Source organism: Physeter macrocephalus, chromosome 2, assembly GCF_002837175.3.
Source record: "Physeter macrocephalus isolate SW-GA chromosome 2, ASM283717v5, whole genome shotgun sequence".
NCBI classification, from domain to species: Eukaryota; Metazoa; Chordata; class Mammalia; order Artiodactyla; family Physeteridae; genus Physeter; species Physeter macrocephalus.
Window position 1 is genome coordinate 8,196,864 of NC_041215.1, and position 12,452 is coordinate 8,209,315.

Below are 12,452 nucleotides of genomic sequence, written 5' to 3' on the forward strand. Positions count from 1 at the left end.
GGAAAAGAGGGCAGCAATGGCGGCACAGGACATCCCTTAGAAAGGGAACAGCATGTAGTAGAGGCCTGCCAGAGTCTTCGATCTTAGGGGAACCACAGATAGGGCAAGTAGATGCAGTTCCCCAATGTCTCCTTTAAATCTCACAAATGGCACCCAGGTTCAGTGGTCTTGGCAGACAGTGTGGAATGAAATCACTCTCAAGTGGGAGAATCCCAGAATGGTGGGCGCTCTGCTCTTATATTCTCAGCCCTGTCATCACTCAGAAACAGGTTTTATCGTTGGTTCCAGGTCCAGCGTGATACTGTTCTTGATATCCCTGGATTCAGCACATACACACCCTTCAGTGCCTAGGTGCTCTGGGAAAGAAAGCACAGGGAAAAGAACTTTCATAGGAAATTCCTTTGTGGAGATGGTCACAAGGAATATTTTTCTACATGTCAGGGAGGAAGAAGAATGCAGAGACCAGTGGACCAGAGGAAGGAACAGTGGCATGGTGGTGTCCTGGGGATGATGTGGAGGTCACCAGCAAACCAACAGAATCCACCCAGCACCAGAGCAGAATTGCACATGGAAGCTCTGATTTTATGTGCAAGAACATTCTAACCCTGATGTGTCTCCACCCCCACCATCCCTAGCTCGAGATGCCTAATGGGAATAACGAGGAGGGGACATCATAAGAAAGGCCAGGCATAAGGTATGGAGATTTTGGCTTATGACTCACCATTACTCTTCTTCCTTCTTTCTCTCCAACCTCCTTCATCCTTGCTTTCTTCTTTCTCTCTCTTTCTTCTTCCAACTCCTCTTTCTTTTTCCTCTCTCTATCCCCCCCTTTCCCTCCATACTCCCCTTCTACTTTCTCTCCTTCCTCTCTCTTCCCTTTCTCTAACCAAACATCCACTGCACAATCATGCTGTTCCTAGATTTTCGCTAGGCTTTGGGGAGCACAGAGATAATATGTGGCAGAAACCTGTCTTAATGTCTTCCAGCTATCAGCCCCAAGGGACTTGCATGTGAATGGACAATTATAATTCAACATGGTTAATGCAAGGTCCCAAGGAGCACAGGGCAGGAAACACCTAAAAGAGTGGTGCTGCACTTGAGTCTTGAAAGGGTGAATAGGAATTAGGCAAGTGGAAAAGAGGGCAGCAATGGGGGCTCAGGACATCCCTTAGAAAGGGAACAGCATGTAGTAGAGGCCTGCCAGAGTCTTCGATCTTAGGGGAACCACAGATAGGGCAAGTAGATGCAGTTCCCCAATGTCTCCTTTAAATCTCACAAATGGCACCCAGGTTCAGTGGTCTTGGCAGACAGTGTGGAATGAAATCACTCTCAAGTGGGAGAATCCCAGAATGGTGGGCGCTCTGCTCTTATATTCTCAGCCCTGTCATCACTCAGAAACAGGTTTTATCATCAACACAGTACTTTTTCTACTTGGGAACCATCTCATCCTTCCCAACATCTGGGTTCTTGGTTTTGAAATCTTGCTGTAAAGTCACTGGTGCACTATCTCCTTACATGCATGTCACTGCAGGCCCTAATAATTTTCCACTTTTGTCCCTTTAGGGGATTTCTGTGGGCAGTCTGATCACTGGCTATGAAGCAGTGCTACTCACTGTGGGCCAGTGCTGGTCCATGAGTGTTTGTTATAGGTCTGCAATGAGATAAGCACAGAAATTGAGTGCTTAGAAACTTTTATAGAAATTTAACATTGATGTGACATTCAAGCACATAATCAGTTTCATTTTTTTATTTTTTTTTTTTACAAAAGTATTGGTCCATGAGGGATTGGAAAATTTATATATAAAACAACAACAAAAACAAAAAACAAAAACCAGTCCCTTACTGCAGGCTGTGGTACTGGCAATCACGATTCAGGACCGTGGACAGCACTTCATCCTGCCTCCCAAACCTGAGTCATCCATCACCCCTGCTCCCAGCTCCTGGTGAATGCCCTTGATGAACAGCTAGTTCCCAAATCCAACAGATGCTTTTCAGCTGTTGTCTTAATTGACCTTTCTAAAGTGTCTGCCTTTGTTAACACCTGCATCTGTCATTTTCGTTTAAAGATCATTCCCAGTGAAGGAATAAAAACGTTCCCCTAGAATTATCAATGGGCCACACTGATAAAGTGAGGGGACAATTTCTGGTAGCTAAAACATATTATTAATCTTAAAACACTGTACTGACATTGCTCCTTTGCTTTTCAGTGGGCTCTTAGAGGACAGGAGACAGGTTTTACTCATATTCATGTCCAACATGTATCATAAAGTCTTGCCCAGAGTTTGTGTGAGCAAATGCCTGCCGCTTATCACTGGATGACCTTGAGCAAGTTATTACTCAACCTCTCTTTGCCACTGCTTCCCCAACTGTTAAACTGGAATCCTATTAGAGTCTACCTTATAGAGTTTTTAAAATATTAATTTAGTTAAAACATTTAAAAGTGCTTAGAACAGTGGCTGGCACAGAAGAATAAAAAGTATTATTATTTTCATCATCATTTTTTATTACTGAATAAACCAATGAGCATCTATTATCATCAGGCACTAGATGTTGGAGGACTTCATCCCACCACCTGGGAAGGGCTACTGCTTTATATTGACGTTTGAGTACACACTGCCCTACTCAGAGCACCGTGAGCTTCGGAATTCCTGAGATTTGCTATTCCTGGGTCCCTGTCTTGTCATGTTGGCCTCACCCTCCCACATCTTTCAGTTGTGTATTCCCTTTCCTTTTCCAGTTGCATTCCTGCCGACTTCTTTCACCCTCCAAGCTCACTCACAGTCTTTTCTTTTGGTCCCACTGGATGGAGAGTCCCACCTGTGCAAGTTGGCCTAGCAGTTCCTGCCCCTTCAGTGATTCGGCCCAACTTACCTCCTTCCTCCATGTGCCCATAAACTTTCTTCCCCTAGTCCCTTAACTGGCCTGCTGCTGTTAGGCAATTCTAGGTCTCTCCACCTAAATTGTTCTTGCTCCTTCACTGCTCAGGGAGATTTTAACCATCCTTCAGAGCTTGAGACAAACTTACCCCTTCCATAAAAGGGACATTTCTCCGTTCCTTTCCTGAACTACTACGTCAGCCTCTGAACCCCACAGGGCTTCTCTGCAGTTCTCATTCGGTCTCACCATCGCTTCTAACCTCCTCGAGGTTCAGGTCCAGGTCATGCCTGGACCTGCCCACACTCTCAACACCCATCTCAGGCAGCCGCTTTGCAAGTTTCAGAGGGCTAGTCCCTTCCTTCTCTCTGAGGCTGTTACCACATCAGCAAGATGGAGCTAAGAGCACCCGCCTCCTTGGGTTTCTGCGCGCATTAAGCGAGGCGGGGCAAGGAAAGCGCTGAACAGCGCCTCACTAGTGGGGTGGGAGCTCGCGTGGTCCCTCCGCAACGCGAGTCCGCGCGGGGGCTCCTGGGATTTGTAGTCCGTGCCCGAGTTTGCAGTCTCGCAGGCCCCGCACAGACAACGTCGGACTCGGCTGGGAAGGTGGCGGGGGCCTGCGGGACGCGAGGCGCTGGGCCCGGGGCCGGCCCCGGGCGGGGATGGGGCCGAGGGAGGGCAGCCGGACTGGCCCTGCCGCTGCTGCTGGGGCAGCTGCTGGCGCTCACGGCCGGCGGAGGCGCGTTCTACCTCGAGGTCAGCGAGCTGGAGGAGAAGTGCTTCATCCAGGAGATCCCCGATGGCACAGTGGTCATAGGTGCGCGCGAGCCTTGCCCTCCCCGCACCCAGAGTCCCGGCCTTACCCTCCCCGCACCTAGAGTCCTGAGAGGGAATGGGGATGAGGCCCCGCGGGATCAGCTCAGGCCCATACCTCCCCCCTGCTGTCGGGGGTGGGCACGGGTGGGAAATGGGTGGACAGCAGTGTGGGCAAAGCATCCTCTCCGTTGCCTGTGCCGGAGTTGGGGGGCACCGAGGAGGCAAGTCTGATCCAGACCCGGATGACAGCAGAAAAGCGGGGCAGGAGAGGGAAGGAGAGAGGCAGAGGGTTGTGGTCAAGCCCCGCAATCAGACACCCGGATCTTCCTGTTCCTCCCCCCGGCCCCCGTGACTCCTGGAGGTCCTGGGCGTGCTCTTGGTCGTGACCGTGGATGGGGATGCATCCAGGTTGCCTCCCCATCAGGTAACTACAAGACCGAGCTATACGACCCTGCTATGGAAAAGTACCAGCCCTCCCCGCAGTGGATCAATTTGTTCGTGTTTGTGAAGGACCCCGAGAACAAGGTGAGGCAGGCCTTGATTCCCTGCAGCCCTCCCACCCCCACGTCTCCAGCGTCATTGTCTAGTCCTCCCTAGTCCTCCATTTCTCAGAGGAGGGCTCATCTCCTGACAGGCAGGAGGACTCAAGGAAGGCCACGCTCTTTGCAATCTGTAGAGTATTGTGTACTAGCAGTGCTGGGATCTGAGATTTTCAATCCCAAACTGCTGCCATTTTCCTCACACCCTCCCTACTGGTCTGGCCTGTGGGGGTCAGAACCTGGGATACCCCCAGAGATCCTCTCCTAGAAGCAGGTTTCTGGTCAGCTTCTCTGTGCTCACGGAAGCTGTTTCATCTAGAATCTGCTGGCCCGTCAGTACGGCCCTCGGGGCAGCTTTACCTTCACCTCCCAGTCTCCCGGAGAGCACCAGATCTGCCTTCACCTCGAGTCCATCCGGTTCGCCCTCTTCTATGATGGAAAGCTGGTGAGTATGGAGGGGAAAGTCACCAACCCTTAACATCTCAATCCCTTGGGTGAGAAGGGTTCAGTAGGCGGTGCCTCTTGAGGAGGGCTGGGCTTTCCATGAAGTAAGCCTACAGAGGACAGGTCCTGAAGAATGAGAGGGGACCCAGGAGGGAGTCACTCTGACTTAAAATCATCCCTCGGCTCCCTGCCATCCCTAGAATAAAGACCAAGCTTCATAATGTGAAATTCAGAGCTGTCCAGCAGCTGAATGCTCCCGGGCTCTTCATTACCACCTCCCACTGACATGGAACTCCTAGGAGCTGCTTGTCTCAAACACTGAGTCATACACATTTTGTTCCGCACATTTTGTTCTGTCCCTTCTGTCTTTTGGACATGGAACTCCATGCAAGCAGGGCCTTGATCTGGTGTTTGGGCACCTGGAGCAGAGCTAGTCCCCACATCAATGAGTGTGAGGCACTGAACTGCTCAGCTCAGTCAGGCCCAGACTGGTGTGTGGAAGCTGGGTTTCTGGCAGGTGCGTGGAGCTGAGCTCCCTGACCCCCACCCTTGGCTCCTCTGCTCCCCAGGCCATTCACTTGGACATGCAGTTGGGTGAACACACCAATGATTATACAGAACTTGCAGCCAATGACAAGCTGACCCTGCTGCATCTGCGCATACAGCAGCTGGTGGAGCAAGTGGAGAAGATCCAGAAGGAGCAGGAGTACCAGAGGGTGAGGGGCTGGGCTGGGCCAGTTGGGACAGTGGATGTGTAACCTCCCAGGGAGTGGCTCTTTCAGCTTTTCCCTGGGGGTCAATTCAGTTCTAGCCACGCCTTCCTGTTCTCCCCTCCCACAGTGGCGAGAGGAGCGCTTCCGGCAGACCAGCGAGAGCACCAACCAACGGGTGCTGTGGTGGTTCATTCTGCAGACCTTCATCCTTGTGGCCACTGGCATCTGGCAGATGCAGCACCTCAAGAGCTTCTTTAAAGCCAAGAAGTTGGTGTAGATGAGCCCCAGAGACCAGAGGCTTAGCCCCCACTCACTCCCCTTCTGCTGAATAATGGGAAGTGGCCTGGCCTGGTCTGTCTCCTGGCTTCTCCCACCCCTCCCAACCCTGAGGGACTTCCTTGTTACTGGTGTGTGTGGGGGGCGGACAGAGGACCTCTTTAAACTGGTTTCTGAGCCAGGACTTGGGAGAGGATGGGTTTCCAGCTGGAGACATGTGGGTGGGAGGAGCTATAGGCTCCTTTGCTGCTCTGTGAGGCTGAGCAGGAGTGGGGTGAGTGTTACCCCAACCCCCACGTTAAACAGGATGGGTGAACTAAGAGTGAATATAAATTATAACTGTCAAATTTTCTGACCTAAACATTTATTGCCTCCTACTCTGCAATTCATTATATGTGTCCAATCAAATGTTAATATTTGAGGCCCTGCATGCATTAGTGGGGGACTGATCTCAAAATGGATGAGGTGAAGAATACTTTTACCCCAGAAGCCTTAGCAACATGTGGAACCTTTTCCAGAAAAGTCCAACTTGGGCCCATCTTTTGGGTAACCTGAGTGCTGGTCGTGATCCTGTGCCCAACCTGCCTTCTCTCTCTCTGGGCTCTGGTCAGGCTCATGTGCTATCCTATTCCAATCACCTGGACTGCTGGGTTCTTCAAGGAGTCTGATGGGCACCTCTGTCGTCCTGCTATTTTTCAGTTGTCCTCTGTCTCTTTTTATGATGCCATTGGCTAATCCTTTCAGGAGATGCCTAAAGATTCCAAGTCAATGTTTCCATTACATCCAGCATCTCCTGTAACTCAACCTTCACAAGTGCACACAGGGGTAGATGCCCCCCCATTGCTTCTGCCTGATCTAGTCCACATTTTACCAAGCCCTATGTTGGTTGCCCTGTTGGATTATAGCCATCTCTCACATGAATTTGACATTTTCTGTTATAAGGAAATTCACTGGTTGGCACCCTCAATAAAATCAAGTCCAAATTGTCAAGGTCAGGAATATCAATGAGGGAGACTCCCCATAGGGTGGGGCAGCTGTGACAGCCCTGGCCCCTGAGATAGATGCACCCTCCCCTAGGATACTCTTGAGGGATGACTGCAAGCCTCAGGGGTGCTGCTAACTGGTGTGTCTGGCCACAATTAGCCTCAGAAAGTATAATTGAGACTTAACTGAAGGCTGGGGGTGGGGACCACTGGAGAGTAGCCTCTAACCAGAGAATGTGACCTTAGGGTCACTTCCCTTATCTGAAGCTGGGGGTGGGAGTGGGGAGGGTGCTCTGCTCTCTGCTGCAGGAGAAGCACAAGACCCAGGTGGGCACATTCTTGCCCATGGAACCTGTGGTATGACACCAAATGAGGCAGAATGTTGAACAAGATGTAAGGGTGATGCATGCTTCTGAGGAGAAGGGCATGGGCTAAGGGCAATATGTCAGGAGTCCTGGCCTAATCTAGGTAGTAATGGAAGGCTGCTTTTTAGAACTGAGACAGAGGATAGGAGTTAGCTGGGGGAATAATGTTCTGGCTAGAGGGAATAACACATACAGAAGCCCTAAAACAAAAAAGAACATGGCTATTTGGGGAAGCTGAAAGAAGGCCACTATAGCAAAATCCCAACTCCAGAGAGGCTGCCTGCAGCCTGCTTTCTAATTTATGATTTCATGTCTAGGACTTGCCTCTTCCCCAGTGATTAACCTCAGAATGACCACCCTTTTCAGAGGGACCCTGTCCTCTACCCACAGAGGTGAGACCTTATCCTGACACTTCAATAGGGAAACAAGTCACAAAAGAGCAACAGTGAGTACATGAGAGAGCTGCACACACACAGTAGAAGAGAGTTCCCCATCCATTTCCACATGAAACCTTCACAGTCACTCTGTAGAGGAAATGGCATGTGTCCCTGATTTAGAAAAGAGAGCCAGCTAATAAGGGATGGGCCATGCTGAAATCTGGCCAGTTCACTCAGTTCTTGGTGTTCTTTTCTCTGTTCTGGCTACTTTTCTCCAGGTAGAGGAAAGACCTCATACAAAGAGGTAAAACACACTGCCTCTGATTTTAAAGAGCTGGCCATTTGAATTTCTAGTTTCTTGAGGCTACCATAACAAATTACCATAAAACTTGGTAAATTAAAACAACTGAAGTTTATTCTCTCACAGTTCTGGAGGCCAGAAGTACAAAATCAAGGTGTCAGGAGGGCTGCACTCCTTCCAAAGGCTCTTGAAGAGAATCCTTCGTCTTCTTCCAGCTACTGGTGGCTCCAGGTATTACTTGGCCTTTGTCTACAACACTCCAATCTCTGCTTCCATTTCCTCCTCTTGTGTCCCCTCTTCTGTGTCATACGACACTTGTCATTTGGATTTAGGACCTAACCAGGTAATCCAGGATGATCTCATCTCAAGGTCCTTAAATTAATTATATCAACAAAGACCTTTTTTTCCATATAAGCTCATATTCACAGGGTCCAGGGGTTAGGGCATAGGCATGTCTTCTGTGGAGCCATCATTCAACCCATGACAGAGAGCAAGAAGTGTACGCCTGGTAAGGTCCCAAGTGATCTAACAAATGGGGTACTCAGAGCTCTCAGAATTCAGGATGGGGTGAGACCTGGGTGGATGGATGGATGGATGGATGGATTGATGAATGGGAAAAGGGATGCCAAGGAGGTCTTTATAAAAGAGAAAGTACATGAGTAGAACACTGAAAGATGAAATGGTTTAAATATGAAGAATAGGGAAGGAATTCCATTTTGGGGAAATGGAGCCTGTAGAGATGCAAATGTACAAAAGATTTCAATATAATTCAAAATATAATCCAATACCCATGAATATATAACACTGTAAGACAGAGACTTTGAAAAAGAAAGGAATCAGGAAAATAAGTGTAGCATGAGTAGGGTGAAGACAGGAGGAAAGTTAGATCAAACAACGGATGGAAGTGAATATACCTACTGCAAGTTGGACAGCTAGAAGTAGGCTGTTATCAGAGGCTGCAGACTGGTGACCTGCAAGTATATTGTTTGTCCTTTTTTTGTGTGTTTTTTCCAAATTATTTGACAACAGTAACAGTGCCACAGTTTCTGTAGTATAAATTTTGGGATGTATTGGATAGGCAAACTGGTTGGATGAAGGAGCTTAGAGCTGTTTTGCAACACTTGACTTGACATAAATGTGAGAAAATGACAGTTGTGCATATCCAGGAGGCATGATAAAGATTATGAAGAAGGAGTGGGCCTCTCTCCCTGGAGAACACTGTCTTAGACAATCACTTATGAATAAGAGAGCCTTTGTGGAAGTCCAGGTTTCCAGAAGAGAAATTCCAGCACATAGTTGGAGCAGAAAAATACACATTTGGACACATTGGAGAGGGTAAGAGGAACAGTTTGACTTTACCTGCATTACCTGTCCCCCAAACTGGCACAGCTCAATGCTAGGAAATCATTTTATTGGTCAGTGATTTCTCTTGCAGGGTAAAGTGAAGGTGTGTGAGTGAGCACTCAGCTTCTCCAGCAGTGTGGGATCCTGTCAGAGGTCATTTCTCTCTTGCTCCATCCAGAGTACTGAGTTGTGAGCTACATGACTGGGGGGTGGGAAGAGGCTCAGTGAGAGCACATTAAAGGGACATGGATCCTACTAACTGTCATGAGCTGCTGGGGACACTTTACCTTTGAATCCTCCCAAATGGCCCACAGGCACTGCTGATGCTCCATGTGCCTCATCTACACAGCTCCCTGTGGCTTATCTCCCTGAATGCACTCCTGATGGTGGTGAAAGCAAGCTCTGGCAGACAGTAGTGAGCATGTGTAGAAAGCTGGCCTAAATCTGCTGGCCAGGGAGAGACCACAAGCTTGAGCTTTAGCTCTATCCTTGGAAAAGCAAAAGGGAGTCTGTCAGCCTCTGGTCTGGTGCATTGCAGGATGGAGAGAAGGCATATAAGCTTAAGAATTCTGCCACAAGAGGCAACAAGGAATGTAGAGTAGGCATATCCAGAAACCTCAGAATCCCTAGCAAGGCTGACAGAAGGTATTTCTCTCCCAAAGTCAATGAGTAAAGACTGGAGGAGGTAACTGCTACTTCAAATGTGAAGACAGCATCACAAGACTTCAAGGAACATGAAAAATCAAGGAACTATCACACCACCAAAGGATCACAATAATCTTCTGGTAACCAATACCAAAGATATGAAGAGCTATAGTTTTCCTGATAAAAAGTCAAAATAGTTGTTTTAATTTTTTTTTTCCGGTATGCGGGCCTCTCAAAATAGTTGTTTTAAGGAAGCTCAATGAGCTGCAAGAAAACATAGAAAGACAATTGAACAAAATCAGGAAAATGATACACAAACAAAATGAGAACGTTAACAAAGAGAAATATAAAAGAACCAAATCAAAATTCTGGAGCTGAAGAGTACAATGAGTGAAATGAAAAGTGCAATAGAGAGCATCAACATCAGAATGGATCAAGCAGAAGAAAGAATCTGGAATTAGAAGACAGGACTTTTGAAATTATCCAGTCAGGGAGAACAAAGAAAAAATAATGAAAATGAGTGAAGAAAGCCTATGTGATCCATGGGATAATATCAAAAGAAACAATCTGCAAATTATTGGAATCTCAGAATGAGAAGGGGGGTGGGAAGCAGAAAACTTACTTAGAGAAATAATGGCTGAGAACTTCCCAAATCTGGGAAGAGATTTGGCTATCCAAGTTCATGAAGCTCATAGGTCACCAAACAATTTAAAGAGATCTTTTCTAGGACGTATTGTAGTAAAATTGTCAAAAGACAAAGACAAAGAGAAAATCTTATAAGGAGCAAGAAAAAAGAAACCTGTAACTTATAAAGGAACCCTCATAAGACTATCAGAGGATTTCTCAGTAGAAACTTAACAGGTCAGGAGAGAGGGGGATGATATTTTCAAAGTGCTGAAAGGATGAAACTGCCAAGTGAGAATACTCTATATGGCAAAGTTGTCCTTCCGAGATGACGGAGAGGTAAAGACTTTCCCAGACAAACAAAGCTGAGGGAGTTTATCACCACTAGACCTGTCTTGAAAGAAATGCTGAAAGGAGTTCTTCAAGCTAAAATGAAAGGACGCTAATTAGCAATATGAAAATACACAACATACTGATAATGGTAAGTATATAGTCAAACTCAGAATACTCTAATACTGTAATATGGTGATATATTAACCACTTTACTATACAGGTTAAAGGACAAAAGTATTAAAATAACTGTAGCTATAATAAGTTGTTAATAAGTACACAACATAAAAACAGGTAAATTATGACATCAAAAACATAAAAGGAAGGGAGAATAAAGAGTAAACTTGTTGTACGTGATTTAAGTTGTTATCAGCATAAAACAGACTGTAATATCTATAAGATGTTTTATGTAAGACTAACGGTAACCACAAAGGAAAACCTGTAGTAGATATATGAAAGATAAGCAGAAGGGAATCAAAGCATACCAGCACAGAAACTTAACTCACAAAGGAAGGCAGCAAGAGAGGAATAAAGGAACAACAAAACATCTAGCAAACAATAAGATGGCATTAGTATGTCCTTACCTATCAAAATTACTCTAAGTGTAAATGGATTAAGTTTTCCAATCAGAAGGCATAGAGTGGCTGGATGGATTAAAAAAACAAGGCTCTAATACAGTGGTCCCCAACGTTTTTGGCACCAGGGACTGGTTTCGTGGAAGACAATTTTTCCATGGATGGAGGGGTTTGGTGGGGGGGAATGGTTTAGGCAGTATTGCGAGCGATGCTTCAGGTGGTAATGTGAGCAATGGGGAGTGATGATGAGTGGCAGATGAAGCTTCATTCGCTCGCCTGCCCCTCACCTCTTGCTGTGCAGCCCAGTTCCTAACAGGCCATGGACTGGTACCAGTCCGTGGCCCAGGGGTTGGGGACCCCTGCTCTAATACAAGCCTCCTACAGGAGACTCGTGTCAGCTTTAAGGACACACATAGGCTCAAAGTCAAGGAATGGAAAAAGATACTCCATGCAAGTGGAAATGAAAAGAGAGCAGAAGTAGCTATACTTATGTCAGACAAAATACACTTTAAACCAAAAACTGTACAAAAGACGAAGAAGGTCATTATACAATGATAAAGGGGTCAGTTCATCAAGAACATATAACAATTGTAAATATATGTGCATCCATCACTGAAGCACCTAAATATATTAAGCGAACACTAACAGATCTAAAGGGAGAGATAGACAACAATACAATAATAATAGTGGGCTTCAATACCCCACTTTCAACAATGGATAGATCATCCAGACAGAAAATCAATAAGGCGACATTGGACTTGAACTACACTTTAGATCATATGAACCTAACAGACATATACAGAACATTCCATCCACCAGAACAGAATACACATTCTTCTCAAGTGAACACAGAACCTTCTTCAAGATAGATCAGGATAGGTCACAAAACAAGTCTTAGCGATTTTAAAAAGAGTGAAATTATACCAAGTATCTTTTCCTACTACAATGGCATGAAACTAAAAATCAATAACAGGAGGAAAACTGGAAAATTCACAAGTATGTAAAAAGGAAACAACACACTCCTGAACAACCAATGGATCAAAGAAGAAATCAAGAGGGAAGGTTAAAAAATTTTTTGAAATAAACAAAAATGGAAAAACAATATACGGAAACTTTGGGGATGCAGCAAAAGCAATTCTAAGAGGAATGTCTATAGTGATAAACACTTATATTTAAAAAAGGAAAAACCTCAAATAAACCACCTAACTTTACACCTCAAGGATCTAGAAAAAGAAAAAAACTAAGC

The 12,452-nt window shown here is 46.3% G+C and overlaps 1 protein-coding gene across 2 annotated transcripts; it reads left to right on the forward strand.

The window, feature by feature from the left end:
- Window positions 1–630: 630 nt before the first annotated feature.
- Window positions 631–6,025, forward strand: LOC102993463 (transmembrane emp24 domain-containing protein 9-like). 2 transcript variants are annotated; one of them, XM_028495533.2, is made up of 5 exons: window positions 631–694; window positions 4,115–4,215; window positions 4,549–4,674; window positions 5,243–5,389; window positions 5,514–6,025. In XM_028495533.2, exons 2-5 carry the CDS (start codon window positions 4,147–4,149, stop codon window positions 5,661–5,663), a joined length of 492 nt encoding a protein of 163 aa, XP_028351334.1. In that variant the 5' UTR covers window positions 631–694; window positions 4,115–4,146; the 3' UTR covers window positions 5,664–6,025. The 2 variants fall into 2 exon arrangements, with proteins under 2 accessions (XP_028351334.1, XP_023972100.1); XM_024116332.1 differs by lacking the exon at window positions 631–694 and adding an exon at window positions 3,434–3,691.
- The last annotated feature ends 6,427 nt before the right edge of the window (window positions 6,026–12,452 follow it).